Source organism: Erythrolamprus reginae, chromosome 1 (assembly GCF_031021105.1).
Source record: "Erythrolamprus reginae isolate rEryReg1 chromosome 1, rEryReg1.hap1, whole genome shotgun sequence".
NCBI lineage: Eukaryota > Metazoa > Chordata > Lepidosauria > Squamata > Dipsadidae > Erythrolamprus > Erythrolamprus reginae.
In genome coordinates, this window is record NC_091950.1 from 183,837,371 (window position 1) to 183,852,437 (window position 15,067).

At 38.6% G+C, this 15,067-nt stretch overlaps 1 protein-coding gene across 1 annotated transcript in view; it reads left to right on the top strand.

Moving 5' to 3' along the window:
* The window catches only part of SLC4A10 (solute carrier family 4 member 10), a 219,760-nt gene extending 205,650 nt beyond the window's left edge, over window positions 1-14,110 (top strand). Inside the window, exons 26-27 of the mRNA XM_070731642.1 lie at window positions 2,310-2,426; window positions 11,527-14,110. Coding sequence (XP_070587743.1) covers window positions 2,310-2,426; window positions 11,527-11,593 — 184 coding nt within the window. The 3' untranslated portion in view covers window positions 11,594-14,110. The remainder of the gene's footprint in view (window positions 1-2,309; window positions 2,427-11,526) is intronic.
* The last annotated feature ends 957 nt before the right edge of the window (window positions 14,111-15,067 follow it).

Consider the following 15,067-nt stretch of genomic DNA (forward strand, 5'->3'; position numbering starts at 1 on the left):
GATGATAGCCCTGGTCCAAAATTAAAAAGTGGAGATTGATTATATATCTCCCAGCTCATTTCTGGTTTGTTTCTTATTTGGAGCTAAACCTTTAAAAGTGCATTTTGGTCTATACAGTAGTCCCTCACCTATTGCTGGTATTACGTTCCAGACCTGGGCACGATAGGTGAAATCCGCGATGGGGAATTTATCGACTGATAGTACTTATTTAAGTATTTATATTGTAATTGGTAAGTTTTAATTGTTTTAAGTTTTTATAAACCCTTCCCACACAGTATTTATTTTAGATACAGTATTTAAATACAGTATTTACAATTTTAGATATATATATTTTTTAAAAAACCTGCTGATCGAGTTCGGCGGGCTGTTTAAATCTGCCGATCGACTTCCTCAGAAACCCGCAATGAAGTGAAGCCGCAGTAGGTGAAGCGCGGTATAGCGAGGGACTACTGTACAGTGGTGCCCCTACTTAAGAACGCCTCTAGATAAGAACTGGGTGTTCAACATTTTTTTGCCTCTTCTTAAGAACCATTTTCTTCTTAAGAACCGAGCCCAGAAAAAATTCCCAGGAAATTTGAGAGCGGCACCAGTTTCCCACCATTCCCCTTTTAATCCCGGCCATTTCGGGCTTTTCTGGGCTGCCAGAGGAGCCTTTCGGTGGTGCTCCCCCTCTCTCCCGCCTGGGTTTCTCTCTCTGACACAATGTATAGAAGGCAGCTTCATGCCGGGTGTGTGGGAGGCGTGTGCTCCTCCTCGCCGCCTCATAGTCCCTCTTTTTTTAAAAAAAGGTTTGGATTTTTTAAATTCCCCTCATCTCAGCTTCTTCCTTCGGCAGCGACTGTCCTCCTCCTCCTCCCACCCAAATTCCAAGCTTTTATTTCTTTCCTAATGGGTTTGCACGCATTATTTGCTTTTACATGGATTCCTATGAGAAAAATTGCTTCTTCTTACAAACTTTTCTACTTAAGAACCTGGTCACGGAACGAATTAAGTTCTTAAGTAGAGGTACCACTGTATATGGTAAAATTGGATCATTGCTAGCCCAATAAGGAAGCTGTCTTAATTCCAGAGCTGGGATCTTTCTACTTCTGGATGACTCTCAGCCAGAAGTCCCTGGGGATCAAGCTGGAGCTTTTGCAGTGTGAAAAACAGATCCTTTGTCACTGAGGGGTAGCTCTTCCTAATAGTGCACAGCCACTCAATTCTGAAGTGGGGAAGGAAATTCGAAGGTGATATATACACACATCACTGTTGGTGACTCCCGAAAGTAATCACCTTTTCCTGAACCCTCCTGGTAACTAGGAAAATGATACAGGGTCTGATGTGTATACTCCTGTTCAGTGTGGGGATTTTTCAGATTCTGATTCAGAAAGTAGTTATGAATTAATCATAGGGCCTGATTTAGAGGCCTAAGAAGTAGGAGACCAAACACAGGATGTTTCTATGGGTTCAGATTCAAGTGAAGGAGAAGCAGATGCTAGATGGGTAAATCCTTATTTCAGACGCTTGCAGAGGCAAAGAGACCAAGTGTTAGAGAAGAAATATTAAGGAGAGGAACGGGTTAATTAATTAAGTAATGAACTCGTCACATCTGGGTGTCAGAGGAAGAGAAGTGTCGAGTCATCAATCTGCGTTAAGAAATATGGAGGTTTCTTTCAAGCAGCTACTAATGTAAGCTATTCCTTGTGTGCTTTTAATTGCAGTTTTTATGACTCTGGGTTAACTCTAACTAGCCATAAATCTTAGAATGACTTGTGGAATGTTTTAATGATTTTGATGTTGCCTTGCATACCAAAGTTTAAGATAAGAGATTAGCGCTGCGTGCCGAGATGTTTCAGTGTGGAACAAAGGAAAGAAAAATAAAGATGATGTGGTGTTTTACAATTATATGCATTTAGCAATCCTTTATTCCAATTATCAGTGGACTTAGGTGGAGACCAGAACAGGTCCAGGAAAATAGTTGTTTGAATGAAGGTGGCACCAATAGGGTGAGTAGTAATCATTGAATGCTGTTGCCACTTTCTTAACTCAGCCAAGTAATCCATTACATCTTCAGTTTGCAATTGAATGACTCCAAACTGATTAGAGGGCAAATAATTCAATTCATTTGATTGAAAGTTTCAATCTGAAGTATCCTTTGACTGAATCTCCTTCGAAATAAATTTGCCCATTGAAAGTTTCACACAGTTCCAGCAGGTAATTTGAATGAATTCCTTAAAAAAGACTGACACACTTCTTCTCCTTTGGCTGCACTAAACGGTAACATTCATAGTTTGATTGTGACTCTGAACATGCTGATTTTATTCTAGAGATGACCCATCTGTAATAAATATTTCTGATGAAATGGCAAAAACAACTGTATGGAAGACAATGTTGATACCTTCAGAAAATGCCAAGGACAAAGAGTCCAGCTTTCCTGCTAAAAGGTTTTTAAAATATTTTTATTTTATACAATTTTTGAAGTGGGGTTGGTTGACTGAATCACTATGTCAAGCTAAAGAGGTTCCATTTTAGATACCTTTTATTTCATGATTCATGCCATCCAAGGATCAAGTATTTGCTTTGCTAATCAAAGTAAAAGCACTATATATTTATTACTTAGATTTACATAATGTGATCATGGATACATTCAATTGATATTGGGGGGAATCCCCAGTATGAACAATATAGTGTCAATGTGAAGGAAGAGTCTATAAAAGTTCACCCTAGTTCACTGAGCTATTGCATCAACATGAAGCTTTTATAATAGTGGTGGTGATCGTCCACCTTTTCAAACATTGCTGACCAACAACCTTCAAGCAGCCTTAGTCAAAATGGCCAGTGACAAGGTATCCTGCAAACATCTTGACATGACAAGGCAACATCTTGACATGAATAACCGACAACAGTTGTTTTAGTAAAGATTTTACAGACCTTGGGGTGTACAACCTGGGAATTGTTCCTTTCTTCCCCAAAACTATGAGAACACCAGGAGAATTTTCTAGGATGTAGAAATGGAGCCTGGAACAAAATATTGTAATGCATCTTTGCCCCCTTGAAAAAGTGCTTCTATTCAGAGATCATATTGGCCAAACTTGCTTTCCTCCAGAATACCATAAACTAGAAGAAGCTCAGGCAAATATTTCCACCCCATTTCCCCTCTCTCTTGAGTCCATGTGGTTATTTGCACTGGACCTCACTGAATCTTCTCATATTGAAGAAAAGATATAGGATCCCTATCACATAAGTATCTGGACAGCACAGCCTTATATTAATATTAATATTGATTGTTTATTTGAACCCTATGACAATCATTAAGTGTTGAACCTTATGATTCTTGACGAACGTATCTTTTCACACTGAGAGCATATGCACCAATGATAAATTCCTTGTGTGTCCAATCACACTTGGCCAGTAAAGAATTCTATTCTATTCTATTCTATTCTATCTATTCTGCTCTGCTCTATTCTATTCTATTCTATTCTATTCTTTTATGCCAAATTCATGGATTCTGCTAGTCTTTTTGAACTAACGTAAATCATCAAGGGAATTGGGTTAGATAGAATCACCCTGCAGATCAATATAATCCCTTGACACAAACACAGATTTTCATGCCTCATACATACAGAGTCCTCCATATGGGAAATTATCGTACTAGAGGTGGGATGTAAGTAATCTCTCATCTGTACACCCCCTTCTTTGTAAAACTACACAACAGAAAGCTTAGTATATTTCTCAGATGCATTCCCCATTCTGTCCCTTCTTCTTTCTTGATTATCTTGTCTCACAAAAAGAGCTTGTTTCTCTCAAAATATAGTACAGCATCAGGTATTGTATAACCTTTATAGACTCTTAAAACTAGCACAAAAAGTGTGCTAATAATGCTAAAGGATTCCTTATGATGGGTCTGCTCAGTCCCTCCTGTCATCACCTCTTAAAACTAAGTTGAGATTCTGGCCGGATATAAGCTGGTTCTCATATCAACCAGAATTGATCTATTTTCTGAGGTAATCAGATTGGGGAAGGATATTACAGATGATTTTTTTTTTTTTAAAGAGATGCTTAAAAAAAAACAACCCACACAAAACTATCAAATAATTTCTTGCCTTCAGATTTGTAGATACCACACAGAGTAAAGCAGGAGGAAAAGGAGTGAGTGAGGGAGACAAAAAATGACACTATTTCTTTAGAGTACATTAAAGTGCTCCAGAGGGAGAACCTAATAGAATTGCTATCCCTGAATGACAGAAAGAAAAGAGCTAAAGAAAGTGGACTTCCCTGAATAAAATATCATAAATGAAAATGTAATGTGCGCATAAGTAACAATTGAAAAAGCTCTTTCCCATAAGAGGAAGTTACTTAAAGTAACTTACTTCTGAGTGATCAGAGCATAGAGAGTAGGGGCACTTTTTCCCTCTTCCAAGGCTGTGTAAGAAGCAGGTTTATTTGTGTGATAATCTCTGTGTAGAGCAGGAGTCTCCGACCTTGGCAACTTTAAGACTTGTGGACTTCAACTCCCAGAACTCCTCAGCCAGCTTTGCTTTGCTGGCTGAGGAACTCTGGGAGTTGAAGTCCACAAGTCTTAAAACTGCCAAGGTTGGAGACCCCCACTGGTATAGAGTGTTGAGGTAAGTGCAGTCTTGTTTAACGTCTGTTCCCTCAGTTACTATTCATTCTGAATTAACATGATTTTCTACTTGATTGTTCCATTATCACATTCCTGCCATAAGCTCCCCTTCCTAAACTCTAGAAGCTGATTTCCCAAAGGTAAGATCCTTTCCCCAAACCTTTGTCTTGATTGTTACTGTGTGGTATCTTTTGAAATGTTCACAAACGTACTGCATGTAAATTTTGGGGAGACAAAATGCATTTCAAAAGGATACGAAAAGCACATTTGGAAAACTGCAGATGCATTCAGCTTCATTTTACCAAATATCATGCAAAACACTGACACGTGAATCTTGGAAGAGATACCAGTTTCAGCCACAATCCTTCACTTTAATAAAGGAGCAGGAATAAAAGATGTCAGTTTGAGTCTTGGTATTTTGTCGCCCCAAAATAGCCTGCTGCTTTTGTCATGGTCTCCCTCTCCCTCAGCAGCATAAACAAGATGATCTGTCCATGATTGAGATTAATTCATGTATTCCATTGGGTGAGATGCTGCAATAGCATAATTTCAAACCAGGATCAGCCTCATCCTGCAGTCAGCATGGGCACTGGTGGGTTTTGTTTTGTTTTTTTCATGAAGGGAAGAGTGTATCTGGGCAGCCATGTTTCTTTTTTCCCAAAAAGTAAGGATAGGAAGAGAAGCAGATGGCTCCTGTCACTGGCTGGCGGAACTGCCGGGCACCCATAAAACAGTCCCCTTGAATCTTGTGCCAATTCCCGCTCAGAGCCTATCCCTTTAAATAAAGTGCTGACTTCACTTCAGGCTTGACTCTTACTGCTCTGCGTGTGCATGCAACAATTGGCAAGGAATTCAGGACATTCAGAAATAAACAAATGGAATGACATGGCATCGGACCAGAATACCTGCAGGACCGCCTTCTGCTGCATGAATCCCAGCAACCAATTAGGTCCCACAGAGTCAGCCTTCTCCAGATTCCATCAATTAGATAATGTCGTTTATTGTCTAGAGGAAATGTAGGGGAAGAGCCTTCTCTGTAGAGGCCCCGGCCTTCTGGAATCAGCTCCCCCCAGAGATTCATACTTCCCCCACCCTCCTCATCTTCCATAAGAGTCTTAAGATTCACTTGTGCCGCCAGGTTTGGGACTATTAGACTTTAGCCCCCTAGCTAATGAATGTGCTGAGAGAATGCTGGACAAATGGAATGACTGTTTTTTAAGGTTAGATTTTAAATTATTAATTGGATCTAAGATACTGTATATTGTTTATTATATGTTGAGAGCCGCCCTGAGTCCTCGGAGAGGGGGGGGCATAGAAGTCAAAGAAACAAAGAAAGAAAGAAAGAAACAAATAAATAAAAACTGTCCATATTAAAGGAGTGTCTGCTATGGGGGGGAGCGAGTTGTCAGTCAATCCCAAATTGAGAGAGACACTTCACATAGGCCATCCGGGGATAGTCAGAATGAAAGCCCTGGCAAGGAGCTACCTTTGGTGGCCACGGCTGGACCAAGACATTATAGACTGGGTGGCCATATATTCATCATGCCAGGCCCCACCAAAAACAACCCCTTTAGAATGGAAATGACCCTCGGGTTCATGGGCAAAAATCCACATTGACTTTGACATGGAACAGCAAAATTTCTTAATTGTTATAGATGCATACTCCAAGTGGCTAGAGGTTATACATATGTCATCCACAACCACAGAAGCCATAATTGGAGCGTTACAGAAGCTGTTTACCACTCACTGATTACCAGACTCACTGGTATCTGATAACGGGCTTCAACTGACAGCAAAACACATGCAAACTTTCTTAGCCGATCTTGGAATCTGACACATCCTAGTTTCCCCGTGGTCACCAAGTAGTAATGGTCAGGTTGAATGTATGGTGTGACTCACCAGAGAGACACTTACAGGGGACCAGGGGATTGGCAGGAAAGAATCGATCAGTTCCTTCTAGTCCAACATATAACCCCCAGGGCAGCCACTAACAAAAGCCCAGCTGAATTATTGATGGGGAGGAAATTAAGCTAGATAGGCTAAACCCAACCTACAACCCAGAAACCCCTTTAGGATCGAAGAGAATAGAGAGAAACTTTATATAAATCAAAACTTCCATCGCTTTATGTAATAAATAGAGATAATGAAACAAATTTAAATAGGGTTATAGGAGAGTTGAAGGGAAGATGGATAACTAAGATAGAATAGTTATATGAGAAGGATGGGAGGCCAAGTAGAAATCATATAGAATGGTGGTTGGGTAGGGGAAGATGGCTACAAACAAATACAATATGTAAACATCTGAATGAAAGGGAGAATAAAAGAAAGCACTATTTAAAGAGGGGATAGAGCTAGAGAAAATAATAAGAGAAAAAAGTGAGGGTATAAAGGCGCAAGCAAGCAATATATATAAGATATATCCATTGTAAGATAAAATATATCCATTGTAAGATAAAATACAGGAAATAGTATAAGGGCAGACTAGAAGGACCATGAGGTCTTTTTCTGCCGTCAGTCTTCTATGTTTCTATGTTTCTAGATATTAGTGCAGTCAGACGGGAATGTGATCCAAGGATTGACTAAATGGTGGCAAAATGAGATACAGGTAGAGGTGCAAGAGATGAAAAATATAGTAGAGAATATAAGGAAAACTAAGAATACAAGAGTTAGGGAAATGAGAAGGAAAATATTACATAAGTGGTATTACACACCCGTTCAACTCGCATACTTTCAGCAGAATGTTAAAGGTATTTGTTGACATGGGTGCCAAGATAAAGGAGTGTTTATGCATATGTTTTGGGAATGCCCAGTAGTGCAGAATTTTTGGCAAGAGGATATTAATAGGATTAGGATTAGGATTAGGATTAATAGGATTAATAGGATATTAAATATAAGATGGATAATTACTAAGGAAATGGCAATATTAGTTAAAAGTAATGAGATGGGAGAATTCAGAGAAATAAAACAAGCAGCGATAGTAAGCGCTCAGGTGGTAATAGTCTTGGGTTGGAAGGACGCGACAAAATGGACAATGCAAAATTGGTATAGGTACATGGTGGACCACATTCAATTTGAGATTATGGATAAAAGGATGAATTTGATTAATGAAACTGATTTGCGACAACTGATGGGACGATGGGACAAGGTAAGAAGATATATGGCGAGTAGGATCTGAGACCAAGCCATAAGATACAAGTTGGAATCACTTTTTGTGTTAAAATAGTCTATACAAGAAACACCCCCGATTGGTGGTGGGGTACGAATGTTTGTCTGGTGGTGGGTATAATCACTGAGCACTTGTTATATGTTGTGTGAGTGTCTTTTATATTATAAAATCAATAAAAATATTTATATAAAAAAAGAGACTAGAGAGAAATTTAGTGTGGGGGGGGGCAGGGCGGGGGGACTAAGAAGACCTAGAAGGACAGTCTGGAGGTCTGCATATTTGCATGACTACATAGACTATGTTGATATCTGAGTGGAGGAACCAAGCACTAAGAGGGGAGGGGTGTTACGTACAGAGGTGCGTCCAAATTAGCAGAGCCGCCTCTGATTGGCAAATAAAGCGGCATCAGGTTCAAACTCATTGGCTGGCAGAACTGCCGGGAACCCATAAAAGTGGTCTCCATGCAGCTCGTGCCAGTTCCAGTTTGGAACCTTTAAATGAAGTGTTGACTTCACTTCAGGCTCAACTCTTACTGCTCCGCGTACATATGCGACAAATAATATACTGACCAAAATGTGCCAGAATTCTACATTACTGCCCTTACTATTACAGGGAGCAATATTTGTGGCACAAGTACAGCTAAGGCTGGTAACAATCCATACAGTCTGATCTTATGAAAATGTATTATTTAAAAGCTTCATATGATCATAGCTATGATAGGCAGTAGAAATCAATATTTAGCAGCATTTAATACTAACCCTAACATGCAGAAAACAGCTATGTACAATGTAATAGCAAATGATACCTACCATGAATGAATGTAATGAAAATAATAGATATGAAGAGAAAGAATGGAAAATAGGAACAAAGTGGAATAGACAGACAGACAGATAGATAGATAGTAAAGGTGGTCTGATCTAGGATAATGGAGTTGATGAATGAAAATGAAGCTGTAGTTTAAATATGAATGAAAGGGATAAATTTTATATAAGTAAGTATGGATTAGTGTCAGTTAGTTGCTGTGAAGTTGTATACATGTTTAGGATAATGTAATTGCATGTACATTATGTAAGTGCCAGGGAATGGTGGTAATTGACTGACTTGAGATATGATTTGGTGGAAATTATGCAACAGATGTGATGGAGGGGACCAGAATTACTCTGTTAAGTGACATAAACCACATGGATGCTTGGGGACAAGGCAAGGTAATGCAGAAAAAAATTGCACCATTTGAATATGAATAAAATAAATTGATGACTATTTTTCAAGTATCTGTGTAGAAAAATATCTATTTTTGAATATGTGGTTTAAGTTTTAGTCTATTCATGAATGCATGCAGCAAAAGGATGAAAGTAGATAGAAATTTTGAGATAATTTGTGAAGAATAAAATTATGATGAAATATTTTAAAGATGGGACAGACCATTGATTGGTAATGTCAAGACTGGACATAGACACAAAGGGAGAAATGAAAGAAATTCATGGAAGAGTGAATGAAAGTAGAATCACTTAAAAAAAAAAAGAAAACACAAATCCTATGTGGAAAAATATTAGATCCATAAACAACAAAATGAATGGAATGTGGATGTAAGGAAAAGGATAGTTGGAAGATAGTTGGAACAAAGTGAATAGAATTATATGATTCAATGTTATTGAACTGACCAGAAAAAAAATAAGGAAAAGTTGGTATGTATGTAGTGAGAATTTGAAAACTGGTCAAGTTCCAGAAACAGATGATCTAACTGAAGAAAATGTTAAAATATGGTTGATACGGTTTTGCAGACTAATTATTGGAAGAATACTGTAATCATTTCTCAAAACAAAATGAAAGTTACTTGTTCTGTCCCAGCTACGAGCACCCCAAGAAATAGCCCTCCTCCACATTGATTTTACAAGATTTAAGCATTTAATTCTAATATTTTAGGAGCAGGGAAGTTTGATTTAGAAATCCAACAGCAAAGCAAGAAATAAGTCTGCTAATTAGAGGCCAAAACAGAAATCAAAACTCACAGATTTTTTTAAAATCACACAGCTCTCATTAACTGACTCACTCTGAGTTGGCAGGAAGCCCGGAGATAATGATCTGAAATCTCCAGTTTGTAATTCATCATTAAAATAATATCCCAAGAGAAATCCAAGAAATCCAACATAATGAAAGTTAACTTCCACATTGAAGCGTCACGTGGCTAAGCCTTAAATAGTCTAAGAGTGATGCCAATTGTTCTAGAGATCTATTCACACAGAGACTTCCTCTTGCTTAGCCACTCATGCCTTCTGGCAACTCTGCATACCCTAGCATCAAGAAGAGGCTCCTCCTCTTCTCCTGAGTCACTTGTGCACCTTGGAAGGTGCAGAAGGCCCTGGTTGGCTTTCAGGTTCTATCGCCACATCCTCTCTGACCTCCTCGCTATCACACTTGGGTCTAAGGTACCAGGCCACAACCGTCTCTCGAGCCTTGGAATCTGTGATCAACTGCGCAGGACACAGATGGGCCACATTACTAAGGGGGCATGATGTATCCGTAAAATTGTTGGGGGGAAAAATATGATTGAGAAGGCATGAGAGGAGATGGCAACCAAAATTTTATCTTCATGACTGGAAGAGCTTTGCAGAATAAACGTTTGCATTTCAGCAGAGCATCAATAAATGCATGAACACAAGAAAATGATAGTATACATTTCTTGATTTATAGAAGCAAACGATAGTGGAGGTACCATGGAATTGCACCGCAGCTGTCCAGAAGAAGTTGGAGACACGTCTCACACAAATTTGTATATACACAAACACAAACCCCTGCATTTCTGACTATCTTGTATATATTCTATATGAATATTTATAGAATATATAAAGGATAGTCAAAAACATGGGCATATCATGAGGTAAATCTAAAACAGTACACAAAACACACAAAAGAAATAAGGCAGAGGAGGGGAATGGAAACTCCCCCTTATACTTACAGCAACCAATCATAGTGAGAATTGTCCCATGCATGAGTCAGCACTTTCTAACTAATCAACTACAACTGTTTGTTCTGGCCTATTGTACGCTTTACTGTTCCAGCTACTAAATTTAATATCCTAACAGGAAGGCTGGAATTATAAAATGTATTATGCAAATACAGAATGAATAAGCTTTCAAGTAAAGCTTCCTATTATGTTGTGTTGCAAATATTGAACATCTATTTTTTCTTCATTCCTCCCCAACACAATGACTTTTTTTCTTGATGTTGCATTGAAACAAAATTACTGAAAGATAAAAAGCATTATTGCACATGCACATATTGATTGATTGACACGTTTGATCCCAACTTTCTGTCAAACAATGGTCATGACAATAAACGATAAAAAGCAATAAAAACAAGGCAAATAAATTGGATGATGTTCTCTTGTTTCTGCAATTAAAATACCTTATCAGTTGTTATTTGCAAGAGACATTTCCGTTGCTGTTTGACCCTCATGCAATATACTGCATCTTTTCTTTTTGTCTTTGTGCATGCAGATTTGTATGTCAGTTTTTAAAATATCTCTGTTGCTTCCTCCTTATTTATCTGTGATGTTGACGGCTTTCTTTGTAATCCTAATCCACAAACAGCTGACCCATTTCTGTCCTTGTGTCCCAATGTAGCATGAGAGCATAGGCTGATAGCGTGGTGGGCAAAGGGGAAGAGAGCCACTTCATTTACTCTATCCCCCAAATGATGCGTTGTGGGAATACAACTGTACAACCTATTTCTTTCTCTCTTCTTCCCCAACTAGCACTGAAGGCCGCCGAGAGAAGAAACCTGACTCAGGGAAAGGTGTGGATCGTGAGACTTGTCTGTGACTTGCTCTTCAGTGTGTTTGTTTAAAAAAAGAACAACAACGAGAAATGCAGGAGTGACGCAATCATTAATGTTCCAGGTTTGATTGCCCCCTTGTACATCTTGTGCATTATCTCACAGTAGCACTGGTATAATGTAAGTCGTGCAGTATGTGCTTCCGTTCATTGTCTGCTCTTCAGTTCCGGCCGAAGCAATGCAGAAAATGGGGTTAGCCAAGGAAACCTTGTTGGGGTTCCACAGTTAAAACCCTTGGAATATGTGAACCAGTGTTTCCATTCCAACCTCTCTCTGTAAGGTTGCACATATTTTCCTACCTTGCCTATGTGACTTATTTTCATAGCTTTTCCATACCAGAAGAAAACAAAACGGGGGGGAAAAATACCCCAAACTGGAAATAATCTTTATTCAGATGAACAAAGGATTCAATTATTGAATCAATAATCTTACAATTGAAGAATTGTATAGTTTGGGGCCAACTGTTTCAGAAATCTAAAAGTAACAAAGAAAAATTCATTTTTAGAGTTATTTTTCAATAATTAGTGTTTTAATCCTCCAAACTCATAACATTATAAGGAAGTTACACCCCCTCCTCCCCAGTTTAAAATCATGGCTTGTATGTGTGGTTGTACGATTGTATGTATGTGTGTGTGATTTACAGGATGAGACCTATATTTGTGCAATTTCCTTGATTTAATACTGGATATTTAATATTTAAATTTATATATAACTGGAAAAATAAAAACAATATAATATATAAAGATATATAGAATATAGTTAACATTCTCTCATCTTGTTTGGAAAAAAAGCCACATCCATTGATGTGCACTATCCGTACAATATTTGTTGTGAATGCAAGCTGTTACTATTGTATCTTATACTGTACTGTACTAAATGTTGCAGTGGTAAGTCCAACAGCTGCATTGTAGAGATAAATAATACTGATTTTTCCCTAACTTTCTGGATTATAATCCTTGACAGAAATGATCAGTAAAAATGATCCAGGGTAATCAATAGGGCAATTGCTTCTCATTTTCTCTCAAGTGCATGCTTCCAGGCACAGTCCATCCATAGTTAAATTTTTAAGACGTATAGATTTCAGGCTAATAGTTCAAGCATGCACTTTTTTAAAAATATCAATGGGACCAAGGTGTGACTTGACTGTAATTTCATTAATTTCCCATTGCTAATTAAGTTGGAAGTCAGAATCCCAAGATGAAATGAAAGTGTTGACATTTATGGACATGGCTGTTACTGATCAGGTCTCCGTTCTGCACAAATGTATGTTCAGTCTTTCCTAATAGTTACATGTATTTGGAATCCACACTCTTTCTGTAGAAGCCATATAATATTATTATTGTCTTGAATTTTACGATCGCCAAACTACATATTTTCATCCCAGAAAACCAACTTCAAAGAGGGTCCATCCCTCAAGCAGGTTTGCTGGACAGCTCCTCATTCTTGGCCATTTTCAGATGCGGTCAAATACAACCATGCCAAGTACAGAGTCCTAATCTTAGTAAGGTACCTGGGCACAATTTCCTTAGGGCACCATAAGGATTCACGCCATAGCCAAACCCATTGGTTGCTCATTTGGAATTTGCATAAGCAATCTGTGGCTGTATATTTGTGAAGGAGACTACAAGATTTGGGGGGGGGGGGCGTTTTAGTCTAGCTGGTTGGCCAATCTGTCGAAGAGAATAGTCACATTGTGTTTAGGCAAATGGGAGGGGGAAAATGCCCCAAGTAGCTGTGAGAATGAATGTGTTGTGAGTAAAATAAAAGGGCAATATCAAATGTTTTAATTTTTAAAAATATGTTAATATGCTAAAGCTTTTTTTGTGGGGGAGGACATTAACAAACAATTAATCAGATCTTACAAGCTCAGCAGTGGTTTCAAGAATCAGGAAAACATATCTTTGGGATTTCAACATACTGTACAGGCTTTTTCAAGTTCTCTAATCTGGAAAGAATCCTCCACTGAGTTCTGTTGCCAGATATGGTAACAGCTGCCAGCAGGAGGACTTGCATAGCTAGAAGAGAATACGGAGGCAGAATCAGTGATAAGAACCAGCCCTGATTCTTGTTAACTAGTCAGGGACCTGGAAAGGTTGCAGCTGTTGAACTGACTTCTCAATTGAAATGTTTGAGTGGGTGCCATACATGGAGTTAGGTTATGGAAATCTTTGGATGAAGCGTTGGTGCCTGTTTCTTTCCAAAGGATCACGAACTTCAAAGAGTACATTTTGACAGGAACATAGGACCAAAGAATAGGGATTTTTACAGGACATTTAAAAAAGGGCATAGTTCTTTTTAAAATTTGGAAATGGATTAACCGTTTAGCATTCAGTTTGTGTATAGAAGGCTTCCTCCTTCTGTTCCTCCCACTCCATTAGATCCACCTTATGGGCCCAAGCAGCAGCGATTTAGATTATGGTCTTTTGTGTAGAACAGGGGTGGGGAACTATGTTATTTTATGATTATTTATTAGATTTGTATGCCCCTCTCCGAAGACTCGGATGTCCCCTTTATGACTTGTAGACTTCAACTCCCAGAATTCCTGAGCCTGACTGGTTCAGGAATTCTGGGAGTTGAAGTCCACGAGTGATAAAGGGGCCATAGTTTCCCACCTTTGCTGTAGAACATCTGTAGTCAAATGCAGCCACCAGCTTCAGATATTTTTTTTCTGTCTGTTCAAGTAGGAATTAAGTGGTGTTAATTCCATGCTGCGGAAGGAAAACCAAGATTAAGAGCCAAGGCCTTGCCATAGACATGTTCTCTTCTATCATCAGCTAGAAGAGAATGTATTCTTGCCTTTTGTGAGAAAGTTGTAGCCTTAAGAGCCATGTGTGTTTGAGTGTCAGATTCACAGCGCCCGTTCAACTGCAAGAGCTTGGGAATGGCTGCTTTGAGAAATGGGCCTCATCCGTCTGCACAGGCTACTCTTTCTTCAGTGATAGCGGAGTAAGAGTCTAGGCTACCCAATTCCGTATGCCTTGTGCTTTGAACACAGTATCACACCAGCTGCTTTTGTGCCAAAAGTAGGCAAAATTAGATTTACATAATGAAAAGCATTGCTTCTGAAGTTATTTTTGATGCCCAGTGTTAGCAGGCTCTCAGTGTTGTCTAAATTAATCAAATTCATGTTATGCAAATGATAAATTCAGGAAAAAAAACACACACGTTGACTAAAATGTATAGATAAATTTAGATAAAAGTATGACTCTGATAGAGATTAAAATGCTTTGTCATTGTGTACTGGATGATCTCTTGTAACATTCCAAGTGAGTCTCTCAATAGCCATGCAATGTAGAGTGGTCCATGAAGAGACTGCTGGTTATTATTATTATTTTTTAATGCTAATGTGCAGAACAATCTACTCAGCTTCCTGGATACTAAAAATTCATGGACTGAATTATTCTGCCGTATTGCTGTTGAGTATTTTGGAAGACTCTTTTTTAAAATAGATATCCTGTTTT